Raw genomic sequence first — 15,467 nt, 5'->3', positions numbered from 1 at the left:
ACCTTATTCAGTAATAATTTGCACAGAAAGATGGTACAAATACTGTTTCTGACTTGACCAGTAGGTGGCAGCAAAAGCCTGCATTCCTCTTGTCAAATACTAAAACCTCAGCATACATTTCTTCATAAAAACCTCTAAAACTTTTAAATATATTTCAAGTTTTGTCTGTAAGGCCACAGCAGCATTAAAAGATCTCCACAACTTAACATTATCAAATAAATCAAACACGCACTTGCAAATATTGTATCATGTGTATTCACACTCACCAGGTTGGACTCCTTTTGCCTTCATAACTGCCTTAATTCTTGATGGCATAGATTCAACAAGGTGCTGGAAACATTCCTCTGAGATTTTGGTCCATATTGACATGATGACATCACACAGTTGCTGCAGATTTGTCGGCTACACATCCTTGATGAGAATCTCCTGTTGCACCACATCCCAAAGGTGCTCTATTGGACTGAGATCTGGTGACTGTGGAGGCCATTGGAGTACAGTGAACTCATTGTCATGTTCAAGAAACCAGTTTGAGATGATCTGAGCTTTGTGACATGGTGCGTTATCCTGCTGGAAGTAGCCATCAGAAGATGGGTACACTGTGGTCATAAAGAGATGGACACGGTCAGCAACAATACCCAGGTAGGCTGTGGTGTTTAAACCATGCTCAGTTGGTACTAAGAAAATCTCCCCCACACCATTACACCACCAGCAGCCTGAACTGTTGATACAAGGCAGGATGGATCCATGTTTTCATGTTGTTTACACCAAATTCTGACCCTACCATCTGAATGACGTTTTTCCAATCTTCTATTGTCCAGTTTTGGTGAGCCTGTGTGAACTGTAGCCTCAGTTTCCTGTTGTTAGCTGACAGGAGTGGCACCTGGTGTGGTCTTCTGCTGCTGTAGCCCATCTGCTTCAAGGTTGGACGTGTTGTTGGTTCAGAGATGGTCTTCTGCAGACCTTGGTTGGAACCAGTGGTTATTTGACTTCCTGTTGCCTTTCTATCATCTTGAACCAGTCTGGCCATTCTCCTCTGACCTCTGGCATCAACAAGACATTTTGGCTCACTGGATATTTTCTCTTCTTCTTCCTCTGTAAACCCTAGAGATGGTTGTGAGTGAAAATCCCAGAAAATACTCACACCAGCCCATCTGGCACCAACAACCATGCCACGTTCAAAGTCACTTAAATCACCTTTCTTCCTCATTCCTATGCTAAGTTTGAACTTCAGCAGGTCGTCTTAACCATGTCTACATGCCTAAATGCACAGAGTTGCTGCCTCGTGATTGGCTGATTAGCTATTTCCGTTAAAGAGCAGTTGAACAGGTGTACCTAATAAACACCAATGAGTGTATATGCTGTGAATAAACGTTCTGTTCAATTTATATTGAATAAGAGGTGTTTTATTAGCAAGCTTAATCTACCTTTTGTATGTTTACACTTAAGGCATGTTACTAATTTCTATTAGAGGATTGAAGCTACAACATGATACATCAGACACATGTTTAAAGCTTTCAATGTACAAACATGTAAAAACAATGAGAACACAACAGAAATAGACACACTTTCAGTAAATATGCATAGATTTCAATTACCAGCACTGCATCTAGTTTCTAAGGTGACAGCATGTTTAATACTGATACATATATGGAGGCCAGTTTATGAAATGGATATGAAACCTAGATTAAGCCAAACTGGTCATATCATGGTGACAATACACTTCCTTAGTCTTGTGCTTGTTAGCACAAGACTAGGGAACTATCAACGGTGTCTTAATGTGGAAGTATAAGTCAGCAAATCTAATTGGCATTATGGTAGACCACAGTAAATGTACACACACATAAGCGATGAGACTGGCAAAAAGCAACCACGTCTACAATTAGACGACTTTCTAGTTGTTACCACAATATTTCAGATTCATACTGAAGGTATACAGAGCTGTGGGTTTGAAAAGGTTTGTAACCTACACAGTTTGGCATTTCATGGAGTAGAATAACTAAATCTAAGTCTTTGAATACATGGTGTTATTATAGGTGAGTGCGTAGGGAAGTATATGCAACAGTTAACATTAACGCTGACGTGTTCTCTGTAACTACAAAGCGACTTGGCTACATGTATGTAACTATAATGCTGCTCATAGTGTTGCAGCTGTTTCGCTGAGGGTGTAAACATCTTGTATAAGGGGAGGTGTATAAACACATAACCTATGTGATATACTTGATATACCAGTTTCCCATGCGTTTATTGAGGCATAACTAGTGTAACTTGACGCTGGAGCCATCAAACAGGCATACAAATAAACTCTTCTGATGCATTAAAAAACAGCAGCAGGTTGGTTAACACCCAATGCAATGTGTTTCTGAAATGGTAACCTGTGTTAATGAGTGCTACAGAAACAATGAATTCTTATAAAAAAATAAAAGTGCAATTCCCTGCGCAGTTCTTTAAAAAATGATGGAATGATTATGTTTGTTTTCTGTTTCTACAATGCAGTAGCACTGATTAATGGCTAAAATTAACATGTGGATTTTAATATCTAACAAAAGCTAGATCAATTTTTGATACTTTGAAACACTAGTTGGTCAATAAAGTGAATGTGCGATGTTTTGTGTGTGGTTTGGGTGGTCGTCTTTGGCAAAGCTATGTGCTGGTGTTTCCTTAAGCTACTGGGGAAAAAAAGAATTGAGTTAGAAAAGTGAACAAAGAACATCTGGTAATGGTGTGATGAGATTAAGCTGGGATCTGCTTTATATCTGCAGGAGATGATGTTGGTGTATGTCTGGTTTCTTCCCTGCAGTATCAGATGGTCTCTGCAGGGTTTGGTGCAGGAATAGATTTGGGTGGATTCAGCTTCATGGTAGTGAAAAAGTCCACCAGCTGGGCTGGTACTTCTGCCAGCACACTCTTTGCCAGTGCTTCTGGAGGACCCTGAAGTGGGAGAGGAAGAGTTATGAAAGGAAAGTGCAAAACTGATTCAATCAATGACGAGAGTATGAATGAGAAGCAGGAAGTCATGCAGAGGAAGACAGTTTAAGGGAAAGTTCCACCCTTTTATACTTCAACAATCTTTGCTTTTCACTTTATGTTGGGAGTTTGTCACAATGCCTCTTTTTTTCCTTGTAACCTCCAGAGGGGCTGCTTATACTTTATAGACTGAGTAAGCAACAACTGTGACATCAACAGCAATTACATCATCAGACACACCAAACCAACTTAAGAGATCTAGAGGCAATGAAAGCCCTCTGCTGTGTTGCCTCACATCACCTATGTCTTGGCCAAAAAGTTACACAAGAACACACTTTAACCGACAGCCAAGCAGCTTGTATGTTCTGTGCTTGAGTGAGAGGAAATAACTGTCGCAGCAGACAGTGGTCTTCTGTAATCGTCATACAAAAAGGAGAACCGGAAGTTTTGACACTACTTCGTTTAATCCATTGTTGAAATAACAAAGCATATTTATTGTGTGACAGTGAACCATTACAAGAACCATCACACAGCGTTTCCGCTCATGAGTTCAGTGGCTAAAAAAAATTATTCTTACCTCATGCAACACGTTTGTTTTGGTCTCACTTCCTCTTTAGCTCTTTGTTTACTTTCCTCACTTCCATTTCTCTTCTCGTGCGCTGAGCTGAGCTACCAATCAGTGATTTCATTCACTGATGGGCTCCGCAATTGCCAACACTGTATCACCGCGTTGAATGGGTGTGAAAAAAGCAAACTCGCGCTAACGACAGCCAACAGTGTCAGTCACACTGCAGCGAAAAGTGCTGCAAATGCTCATTGATGGCCCAACATTGACGGACGGCCGACTGTCGGCTTGGTGTGTCAGGGTCTTAAAATTCAAGCGGTCACAATTTGCTGACCAAAGATTGACTGTGGTGTGTTAAAGAACAGCAGATGAACCTGTACAAGCTGCTGTTGAGCTTGTGCTCATTGTGGCATGCAACATTTTGTCAACAAACGGCCCATACCAACAATGTTTTGACTGTGTAGTTGTGCTGCAATGATCTTGACATTATGTCGTTCATATTTGGCTAGATAACAATCCAAATTTGTGAAATGCCAAAGACAACAAGAAAATAATCCTAACACTGAAAACTGTATCACCAACTGCTTTGATTTAGTGATCTAGAGAGGAGTTTCCCTTTAACGTAAACAAGAGTATGTTTAAGAGATCAGACACCAGTGCTTCAGATCCTGAGACAGAAAGTACAACAGAATTTATTGTACTTTCTCTCTTCACTCAGCACTGATGATGGATCTTTGGCAAAACAGGGTTGGAAAAGTTGAAAGGAAGACATTGGGAGGATGGATATCACTACATGCTATGACTGATGCCGTGATTGAGCGAGGCAGTTAGTCATGTTGGCCAAGCAAAGGTTAGGATAGTAGTGGGTTTTATGACTGAAATATTCAGGATACCCCTAAGAAGGATTGGGATCCTGGGGAGGCTTCAGTTTGAATAAAGTGAAGAAGGAGGCCACTTGCTGAGGTAACTCGGCCAATACACTTTGGGCAAGAGCCTGGATGGGTGCCTGAAAAGAGATAAATACACAACGCACACACAGCTAGGTGAGATCTAGGTTGATGGGCTGGGAATCCCTGGGAGTGGGCATGTATACTGGTATTAGATGGGGACACTAGTATATTATGTTTGGATTTGTTGTTTTGAAGCCAACTGAAAATGAGCTGAAGCAGTGAAGTGCTTAGAAAAAAGCTTGAAACGCATGCAGTTCTTAAAGCAATGAGCTCGATTTTTTTTTTAAAAAAATCAGCTGAAATCACAGAAAACACCATTCATATGTTATAAAAATCAACCAATAACTTAAGAGACGTTTAATGTTTCCACTGACTTACATTTTGGAACTGCCTGAATGGCACAAACTGCACGATGTCCCGCATGGCGGCCTCGCCAGTCTGAGAGCGCAGACGTCCATCGTCTCCATCCAGGAACTCCATGGCAGTGAAGTCTGCCCCTCCTACTCCGACAATGATGATCGACATGGGCAGACGAGAGGCGTTGACGATGGCGCTGCGTGTGTCATCCATGTCTGTGATCACTCCGTCAGTGATGATCAGCAGAACAAAGTATTGCTTCAGGGAGACAGCAACAACAGAGGTAGTAGATCCATTAGTAAACGGCTGAGCTGTTTGATGAGGTCTCAAATGCATCTTGAATTGTAGTCTGACACGATCATAGTGTACTAGATTTCTAATTAAGTCCATCTTTGTTAGTTTTCCCCCTCAAATTCATTAAAGCCTTCTTTATAAACTGCTGCGGTCAATGGGCGTTACTCAGTTGCTATTAGAGCAATTAAATATATGGGATGCAAGTTGATTCACACCACCAGAGTTCATATTATAAACATAACTGTTCTGAGCATTGGCATTACTCTTCACTTAAGAAGTTAATTAGACCTACCATCAAGAGATTATCCAGCTGTCAAGTTTACAACTCGAGGTAGTGTTTCTCCTGGGCACACCAATCTTTTAACTATGTGCCTGGCATCTGAAAATAGCCTGAACAGGCAATCATGGCAGTATTTTTCTAAAACTCCTGTTGCTCTGGTTCAAGCTTTTATCAAATCATCTTGGTCCATTGCCAAAATTATGCATTAACAAGTAGGAAATGAGTACTGACAGGCTTTTATTTCCACCCTGCCCAATGAGGCCAAATGTGTGCTGCAAGTGAAAACAACTTGTGCAACAGGCAGCAGCAGTGCAAGGTTAAAAACCACATCTGAACTTTTTTACACAGAACTGTTTTAGCCAAAATACTAATTCTGGTGAGCTGGAGGGAGTGCAAACTGTCTGCTTTTGTAATTAAGTAATGGTTGATGAATTACTCTGAGAGCCTACAGTCACAGATAAATACTCACTGATGCGGTGGTCTGCTGGAGAGCTTGCTTTGCAAAGCAGGCCACGTGGTTGATGATAGGGGAGAAGTTGGTGGGACCGTAGAGTTTGACCTGGGGCAGACACACCCTGTAGGCCTCCACCACACCTTCAATGCCTACGCACGCACGCACACACACACACACACACACACACACACACACACACACACACACACACACAGGCACAGTTACGATCGCACTTGTATCAACACATTGCAAACTGAGCGCTACTAACATCTGAAAATCTGTCTAAATGAACAGTGAAATAATTTGTAAACCTACCTGTACAAAATGGATTTGATGGGTTGAAATTAAGAGGAAACTCATGGGAAACCTGTTTAACAAAACACAATCCCAGCAGGTATCAGTTCCTGTCCCAAACTACGGCATCAACTCTCAGTATGATTCAAACTACATGCAAACAGCAGTCTTGTCCTTTGCATGCATTTGTAGTTTCACATTTAAATGTAAGTCTTACCTGCCATGAGGGAGGGATTTGGGCTCCGAAGCCAAAGGCAGGAAACATCTTATCACTACACAGGAACAGGAAGGAAAAACATTAGTATGTAAGTGAACTATTATCCATAGCTTGCACAAAGAAATGCAGTATTGCCAATATGTTCATACTTTCACCATGACCGTTTCATTCATGCTTCTGTCATCAGGCCTCTAAAAATGTATACTGTATATGAAGTTCTGAATGCACTACACTGTGTCATACATACCTGTCATAGTCCTGGATGACATTGCCGACGGACCAGATAGCAGTGAGGTACTCGTTGACGCCCTGAGGACTTATGTAATGCAGAGACTGAGGAGTCCTGGGATCCCCGTTGGATCCTGTGAAGTCAATAGCCACCTGCCAAAGCATTCAGGGAGACATGCAGACAATGCATGAAAACAGATACAGATATCATCAGCCTCATTAATAACCCAAGAATACAAATGACTAAAAAGAGGCATTAATAGCGAGAACCAAAACTTACAGTGAAGTTGATTTGACAGCCTCCCATTATATAATCCAGGAAGGAATACTCCTTCACCACCTAAAAGATAAACACATCTGTTTTATAGAAGAGTACTGAAGCATCTGCTGCTTAAATCCAAGGATTAATCACACAAAGTGAACACATTCAACATATAAAAACAAACAAACAAAGACAATAGTACTGTACCTGGCACAGCTTCACGCTCACAACGCCAGAGTTCTTGTAGCCTTTCTTCTTCTGTTTCTTTTTACTGTTGATACATTCAAACTCTGCCTGAGGGCAAAACACAACAGCAGTGTGAATGTCAAGATCATAAAAACTAAAGCAGTGCATGGGAACTTAAAGGTTGCTTGGAACTAATCTGTGCTGTTACGTAGACTAAATCACAATTATCAGTGGGTTTTTACAATCACCCAAATATAATACAGTTACAATAACACATAATAAAAGTAGAGTAGAGCCGGTCGTCCACTAATCAGAAGATGGACAGTTCAATCGCCAGCTCCTCTGCACGCTGAAGTATCCTTAGGCAATATACTGAACCCCAAATTGCCCTTGATAGGTGTTTTATCAGTGTGTGAGCGCATGTGAATGGTTACTGAGTAGCAGGTGGCACCATGTGAGGAAGCCTCGGCCGCCAGTGTGTGACTGTGTGTGTAAATGGGTGAATGTGACATGTAGTGTAAAAAACAAAGCGCTATGAGTGGTCGGCAGACTAGAATACCATTATGTAAGTGAAGTCCATTTAGCTTTAAGTTGGTTGAGACAAACAACAGTAAAAACACACACACATACCGGAGATGTTCGTGATGCTTGTTGGAGGCGTGTCATTGTGGTCTCAAAGGTTCCAATAAGATCATGCGAGCCATCGTTGTCATAGTCGTAACACTCAACCTGGAAACAGGCGTAAACACACAGTGATGTGACAAACAAGAAAACTGTTCACTCGTTCACACAGAGAAAAAAACATTACAACTAAAGGGTTCGTTCACCAAATCTAGAAAAAATATAAAGCACTGCTCACAGCAAGATCATGTTATCCAAAGTTACTGGAACAATTTAAAACCCTTCACCTCCACTGTACTGGGCTGGAGGCAGATCCTAAAAATCTGAGCAAGTAAATCTCAGAGAGCAGTGATAAAAGGTTTCTCTGTAATTTGCATGAACTGACCCTTTAAGTTTATTAAAAAACAGGAGATGTAAAGAACAGAAGAAACAAAAACATGCAAAAGTGAGACTCCAAACACGACTCTTTGTAATACCAGTGTTCTCGACAGAAGCTGACAGTAAAATGACGAAGAACAACTGCACAGAAATGTGCAGTTTCAGACGAATGTGCTCTATGACAGGATCTAGTTGAATGAAGGAAACTTGGAGGGCGCAGACCTTACTCATGTGGCGCTGTGTATCCCCCCTCCATCTACTCCATTCACACACTTCACCCATTAAGTGATGATAAGATGAGAAAAGACAAACACTGCAACGCACTGGGCAACTCACTTGAACTGTATGGTTGAAAACCGCTTCCTTCCTGACATGTTCGCTTCAGAGGTTAAAAAAATATACATCATCAAGCTAGTACTAAAAACACTACAGTCATGTTTTGATATATTTGTTCAAGCCAACAATTTTGATTTGAAAACTACACCTTTAAGAAAAGTTGTATTATGTCACGACCATGAAAATACAAAGTGCCACTGAACCCAAACGATCAGGGCAGTTACAGCTGCAAGGGGCAGCTTAAAGAAACACATTCCACAAGCGCAAGTAATTAAGGTGAGAGAAGGAATTTAGGGTACCTTTATAGGCTTCTCCATGTCTCCTCCACAGAGAGACTGCAGGGGGATCCGGAAGGGCTTCCATGTTGGATTCAAGTTGTTGTTCACCACCTGAGGACAGAATTAATAGATTATACAAGTGCAGACATCAAGAACAAATGTGTATGGAGCTTGTGCAGATTCTTAAAGTCAAAATGGAATGACATTTAGTTATCCTCCTTTCCAGACAAAAATAATCTCAACATGTTCAGATGTAATGGCATTTAATTATCATTAAACCTGTAGATGGTAACTTTTATTTAAATAAATAACTTTTTTCGTATTTTCCTGAAACTGTCACTATAGCACTAAATGAGACAGATAATCTGTGACAAAAATCATTCTTCTGCCTTGCAGGGCTTTGTCTTACCGCATGTAAATGAAGACAAAAAAGAGCCATGGAGTCTCTGACACAGCTGTCAATCATGTCAATCAGTGCTCATGAACTGTAGTCAAACTGTCAAACTAGACAGCACTGATCAAATATGAATCAAGATTCTTCTTCTTATGATCTCAGAAACATACTTTAGTGTAGTGTTCAGCTGTAAAATGAGAAAGTTGGTCAGATTGGGCAGTGCCTGGTACTTTGATCAACTATTTCCAACATGACAGCCAGGTTACAAACTCTTATTTTACAGCTAGTACAGTACAACACTACACTAAAATATAGGGGTGTGCCGTATCATCTCATTCACAATAAAGCGAAATTATTACAGACTTTGTCCGATTGGTTGTTGCTGCTGTGCCACACTGGATTCTAGCGAATGCCTTTAGAAGCAGTAAGAAGAGGAGGAGGGACATACATTTTTTCATAGACTATGTCTTGTGTGGTTGTTTCAGAAAATATGACAAAAAGTTATTTTCATAAAAGTTACCAACTGTAGCTTTAGAGGGGATCAGCTGGTATGAGCTGTGCACTTTACTATGGCAAATGTTTGTCTGGTTCTTCGTCTAACAAGCTAAGATGCGGGACAGGGCAAGTATTAATGTTTGCAAGTTAGATAAGGAGATTTTAGGAGGAAAGCTAATATGCGCTGAGAATCTGTGGCTGCTGTGTTGCAGGCTGCTGTCAGGCTCAGTGTGACCGCCTGCCTAATAAAACACTGAAGTTACTGCTTTGTGCAAATATGGTTTAAAAATAATTCATTTGATTAGCTGTTCTCTGATTCGATCACACCCATAAATGTGATTTGTCTGCTCCTTCATTTTCAATAACAACAGATTTTACATTTGCTTTTAAAAAAATAATTGGTCCCAGTGGTATGTCAGTGCAGCTGTTTAGTGAGAGCGCAGGAAGAGGGTTACAGAATCTGCTCTTGTGAGGGGCACTTACGACTCTTTGCTTCGACAGATGTTTCTTTTGCCCAATATGCATGTTATTGCAAAGGCTGCAGTGTAACACAGCTCAGACATCGTCTTTTCACACAAACAGATATGAGGGGAAAACCAATAAAATAAGGTAACATGAGCTCATTTAACACTACTGTTCATCTCCCAACAGTTTTATTGTCCCCTTCTAGGGAAAACAGACTACAGGTTATGACAGGAAATAAATTAAGGGTTATGTTACAACACTTGTTCAAAAATTGTAGCTTTCTTTCCACAGCAGTTATACAGTCAGAATCAGCGCTGTCATTGGTGTTTACCTCAGTCCTGTGAGCCAGCTGCCATCCAGTCGCTGTCTGCTTGTAGAATTCCAGGTAAGGGTCGGACTTCCCGAAGAAATCCTGTGGATGAATAAAGAAATGAAACACCGATATGTAAAATGCTCCTGAATATTTAAACTGAATAACAGCATGTAATACCCATACCTTGTTATCTAGCTTCCTTGCTTCAACTTCAAAATTTGCCACCCTGTTATCGCTTATTTCTTCCGCACTGATCTACAGCAGAATAGAGAGGAAATTAACGACAAGAAAAAAACAACAACACTGCAACATTTCTTTCTAGCTCTTTCCACCACTCACTGTGATGGTCCCTTTCCCTGCAGGGGTCTTGTTCTTCAAGACAAGAGGCCGGGTCAGTTTTTTACTCGACACAACCTTAAAGAAAGGACAAAAGCAAAGATGAAAAAGCTGCAGTTAAAGCAGCAGAATGAATAAGCTCCTCCTGCAGCGTAGTGGATGAGCACACCTCAGCAGCCTCCACGCCACGAGGCAAACAGTATCCAAAACAACCAGGCAGAATAAACGTCTGGGGTCAGATTACACTGAGAGAGAGCCTACACAGCAACTGCTTATCAGAGATGTTAACTGTAGAGCTATAACAATGGTATGTTATTACACCACATGATGTGTCTATCACTGCTGCACCTGTCTGACTCACTAGACTGTCATGAATCTTTTTACTGCTCAGAACTGGGAACCATAAATTTATAAACTCTGTTCACTGAAACTTAGTGTGGAACTGAAACATTCAGCACACCATAAAGCCAACACTCACAAGTGGATTTATTTATCAGCTTTAGAAGCTAAAATATGACAATTTACAAACATGGATCATGAACACTTGTTTGTGTACTTCCATAAGAAGAATGGAAAGCCTTACCTGGCCCAAGGTGCACTCCAGTTGCCCCAGGAAGTCATCGTCACTCAGGTCAATAGTTTTGTTGTCGATGTCATAAATCCCAAACTTCAGTTTCTGCACTATTTCAAAGTAGTAGTCGATGACAAACTTTTTTGCAAACTTTGGGCTGAGGCAATTCTGGACTTTCTCTGTGCGTGCCACCTGTTGGGAAAGGTTGGATTGCTTTGTGATTTTTGCAACATGCACACATTTCAGGAGATCCACAACATCAGACCAAGATATAAAAAGGAGAACGTATTGGCACACATGCGCTGACAAAACAGGAAGTGCAGATGATGCGACTGCTGCTTGACACAACACTGACTTTTCCATTTGGGGGTTAACGATTAACTGATGACATAACTGCCCCACCTTGGTAAAATGTGTCATTTCATACAGATGGGTGACAAATGAAAGGAAAAAAACAGAATAAATGAGTGGGATGACAGAGCCTCCATTCATAGGGCACAAGGGGTTGTTATATGGTTTGATAATAAGTATGAAAATGATGTGAATCATGCTATGATGTAGATCTCAACCCAACTGAACATCTACAGGGGATTTTGGACCGATGCCTTAGGCAGCACTGTGCGGTGGTGTTCATCCCTCCAGTAGAGTTCAAGAGAATTGTGGCATCAATGCCAAGGCACACTTAGGCCCTAATCACATTGATTTTAAATGACAATGATGCTCTTTGCTTGCTGCTTTTGTGTTGCTAGATGCCTCGCATTTCTGCACTTTGACGCCTGGCATTTTTGCAGGAGCACTCTGAACTCCTCGACTTGAAAAACTTTAACTCAGAGCTGAAAAATGCCCCACACCAACTCTTTTTTCATCCTGTTTTTTCCCACTGTCCAATCAGATGATTTGAGAGGCAGGCCTTCTGTGGTGGTCACAACAACAAGTTTACAGTTGGTAAACAATGGAGGAGAAACTGGTGGCAGCAGTTGCTGGATACCCAGAGCTACATGGCTCGACGACAGACAGCAGGCTGTCAAACTGCTCCCCGAGGGAACCTAAAATATGCCTTTAAAAAGACATCATGGAGGCGAAGAGGCTCCTGGACCAACTGGTGGTACTCCCCATGATCCACCCTCTTTTTTAGGGTCTCATATACCCACACAGATCTCTGTTTCCCTGTGACCAACAAACTATTCACTGACAGCCTCTCACCCTCAACCAGAGCTACAGCAAGTACCCTTTGCCTCATATTCATTCGTTTCCTTTAACCCCCTATCCCAGCTGACATTGGCCAAGAGGTGAGGTACACCCTGGACAGGTCACCAGACTATCACAGGGCTGACACATAGAGACAGACAACCATTCACGCTCACATTCACACCTACGGGCAATTTAGAGTCACCAGTTAACCTGCATGTCTTTGGACTGTGGGAGGAAGCTGGAGTACCTGGAGGAAACCCACACTGACACAGGGAGAACATGCAAACTCTGCATAGAAGGGCTCCCCCACCCTGGGTTCGAACTAGGAACCCTCTTGCTGTGAGGCGACAGTGCTAACCACTGCACTGTGAAATAAATTAAATGAAATAAAATAAAACGGCAGATTGATTACATGGGAGAGTTAGGTAAAGAGGCAGCAAGCTTTTCTTTTTTTGCCAGTGGCATTCAATTAAAATTTTAAAAAAAGCAGTGCAGTGTGCCTTGTGTTTTGCAACCTGCAAAAATGCTTTCTGCCTACATCAACACTCTGCACCACCATCATCAAATCACCCAGTGGAGTTCCAGAGATTTCTGGAATCAATGCCAGACTGCAGCAGCATGTGATGACCAAACACCTTGTTGTTTTTCCTTTAATTTATCACCCTTCTGTATATCCCATATTATCTGAGATATATCGTATTATCTCAGGTCAGGGGTGGTTTCTCAGGAGTGCATTTTTGCATATCAAAATAAATGTTATTTTAGTAATACTGACTGACTACAGTGTGTTTGACAATTGGAAAACTAAACTAAACTTAAAATCAGTAACATCTTAGCAGCTTCACACCAGTCCCCACTAACAGCAGCTGTAAATCTGTAATATAATAAATGAATCCAGATCCAGACATCCTTCTGACCTCATACCACTGGGAATCAGCGCTGCTCATTAACAGGACACACAGAGGGTCGGACTTGGAGCCGATGTCCTTATCCAGCAGATTCTCACAGGACACAGTCAGCTCCACCTTAGTTACACACTGGGCAGCCATGTCTGAAAGGCACCGAGCTGGGGAAGCAACACAGGTAGGGAGGGACTTAGAAACACACACAGAGAGGGAGACTACTATGAAATATATTTACATGCTTATTCACGCACAAACATGATATAACAAGATGTAGCTTAAATTGCTAAGATGCTAGCTAAGATTTGTTAGCGTTAAAAGATGGACATACATTTCTGCGAATACAAACGTTTATAAGCTGATGTTACTTGCTTAAAAGGTAAGTTACAGCATGTTAAACACATAAGTTAACATTGACGAGCTGGTGCCGCAGTGACTTTAAATTACACACCCAACGTTTACGTTACGCCACAAACATCTAATTAAGAGTTAACGTTAAGCTAGCTTCAAACAACTAAGTTACACACAACACTGTGGAGCCTCACTCACACACGGTGTATTGAACTGAGGCTCATGGAAACTATGACACAATAACTTAAACACCCATTAAGTCTAGCCGATGGGAAGGATAAAAGCTGACAGGGTTGCTTTAAGTGAAAGCACAACAGCTAAAGCTAACAAGCTAACTGGGCTAGTAGATGCTAAATGAATAAACTAGTTGGCTAACACCGTCAACATACGCTAACAATTAGACTGTTATTTAAATTCAGACGTACCTTTGAACGTCTCACGTAGAAAACACTTTGTCGGGTGGCGATAATAGCACAAGATTATCGTACGTTAACAGCTTCAAAGGGTGGTGTCGCCTTTTGAGGCTCTGCTCTTTGAGCTCTGCCCACACGAAAAAAATTACGCCCACCAAGAAGCCCTCCTGCTTCTGTTGAATTTCTTCACCGGAAGTCGCAAACTGTTATATCTGGCTTGACGCTCAAGGAGTTAGTTTTTGTCATGACTGTAAAAAGTACAACTGTAAAACCTACAGTCTGTGGTACACACCGTGTAGTATAGTGTACAGTAATTAAGGTTCCTCCTCCAGGGGTTACAGTGTATAACTCGGCGTAACTGCATCTGTCTTTTTTGAAAGTTTTATTTTGAAGGGCTCACCGGAAGTAGAAGTAGTTGGGTGGATGACTATAAATTGACCCAGACTCAAAGAACTTGATGTGTAAATAATATTCTTTAATTAAAATTTCTCCAAGAATTAATAATATATAATTCATTTATTTTTATAATATTTTAACTAAATTTCATATTCAAAAAATAAAATACTTAAAGATATTACCCTCGTGTATGTCCTCCTGTCTTAAAATAATAACATACTTAAAAATATGTGATAAAAACAAACCAAAACTATTGATTTATGCAAATTGAGCAACTTTATAACTAATTAGGAAAGCCCCTGTGTGTGTTCATGTGTGTGTTCATACTTGTGTCTATTTTATACAATTATATTACTGAAGTTTGTGCTCACTTAACTCATTATAATTGTATTTTTTTGGTCATTACTTACCACTTTGTATACAAACTGAATGTACTGACCACTGAATGCATTGTGTTAAAACTGTTAATGCAAAGTTTAAAATAAAGGGGGGAAAAAACACACGATTTAGCTGTAAAAATAAACTACTGTGCCTGATTAGACTAGAGAAACTTCAATGGAAGGATAAGTATCTTAAAAATACTATCCATAATTACGTAGGTTTATATTCCATTTTGATATGGGGCCGGTTATGGTTCCATATCGAAATGGAATATAAGCCTACATAATTATGAACTTTCTCTGTGATTATGTGACCATGTAGAGTGATGTATGCGGACATATGTGTGACATATTATTGTTTGTTAGTTTGTTTCCTTCTCTTTCCTTCTAGACTTATTTGTTAATTTTTATTCATGTGCTGGAGTCCACCTCCATATAATAAAAAATATGTGCCTTGTATTTTTGTATGCTTGGAAGATAATATATGTATGCCATTTACCAAGCCTTTCAAACCAATAAAAACTTGAATTGTAAAAAATAAATAAAAAAATACAGTTAGTGGCCTATAAGAAATCCACAGAAATCGCTGAAAAATA

At 40.6% G+C, this 15,467-nt stretch overlaps 1 protein-coding gene across 2 annotated transcripts; it reads right to left on the bottom strand.

The window, feature by feature from the left end:
• Nucleotides 1-1,387: 1,387 nt before the first annotated feature.
• LOC117264772 (copine-3-like) lies at nucleotides 1,388-14,247 on the bottom strand. Of its 2 annotated transcripts, XM_033638997.2 has the most exons (17): nucleotides 14,108-14,247; nucleotides 13,347-13,495; nucleotides 11,251-11,430; nucleotides 10,671-10,745; nucleotides 10,515-10,586; nucleotides 10,350-10,430; nucleotides 8,686-8,775; nucleotides 7,682-7,780; nucleotides 7,073-7,159; nucleotides 6,884-6,943; nucleotides 6,623-6,756; nucleotides 6,376-6,430; nucleotides 6,180-6,231; nucleotides 5,880-6,013; nucleotides 4,858-5,094; nucleotides 4,423-4,535; nucleotides 1,388-2,928 (listed from the first exon to the last, which is right to left on the bottom strand). In XM_033638997.2, the coding sequence occupies exons 2-16, from the start codon at nucleotides 13,476-13,478 to the stop codon at nucleotides 4,425-4,427; spliced, it is 1,599 nt and encodes a 532-aa protein (XP_033494888.1). In that variant the 5' UTR covers nucleotides 13,479-13,495; nucleotides 14,108-14,247; the 3' UTR covers nucleotides 1,388-2,928; nucleotides 4,423-4,424. The 2 variants fall into 2 exon arrangements, with proteins under 2 accessions (XP_033494888.1, XP_033494886.1); XM_033638995.2 differs by lacking the exon at nucleotides 4,423-4,535.
• Between the last annotated feature and the right edge of the window lie 1,220 nt (nucleotides 14,248-15,467).

The sequence above is a fragment of the Epinephelus lanceolatus genome, chromosome 20 (assembly GCF_041903045.1).
Source record: "Epinephelus lanceolatus isolate andai-2023 chromosome 20, ASM4190304v1, whole genome shotgun sequence".
NCBI lineage: Eukaryota > Metazoa > Chordata > Actinopteri > Perciformes > Serranidae > Epinephelus > Epinephelus lanceolatus.
The sequence above is the reverse complement of the archived record's forward strand: the minus strand, read 5'-3'. Positions and strand labels throughout refer to the sequence as shown.

Bases quoted from the DNA above. Each gene is read 5' to 3' on its own strand.
- LOC117264772 (XM_033638995.2), bottom strand. From the start codon at position 13,478: ATGGCTGCCCAGTGTGTAACTAAGGTGGAGCTGACTGTGTCCTGTGAG. The intron at 10,431-10,514 runs GTATGGGTATTA...ATTCATCCACAG, and splicing joins CAAGGAAGCTAGATAACAAG to GATTTCTTCGGGAAGTCCGA. The intron at 6,232-6,375 runs GTAAGACTTACA...TTTGTTAAACAG, and splicing joins AAATCCCTCCCTCATGGCAG to GTTTCCCATGAGTTTCCTCT.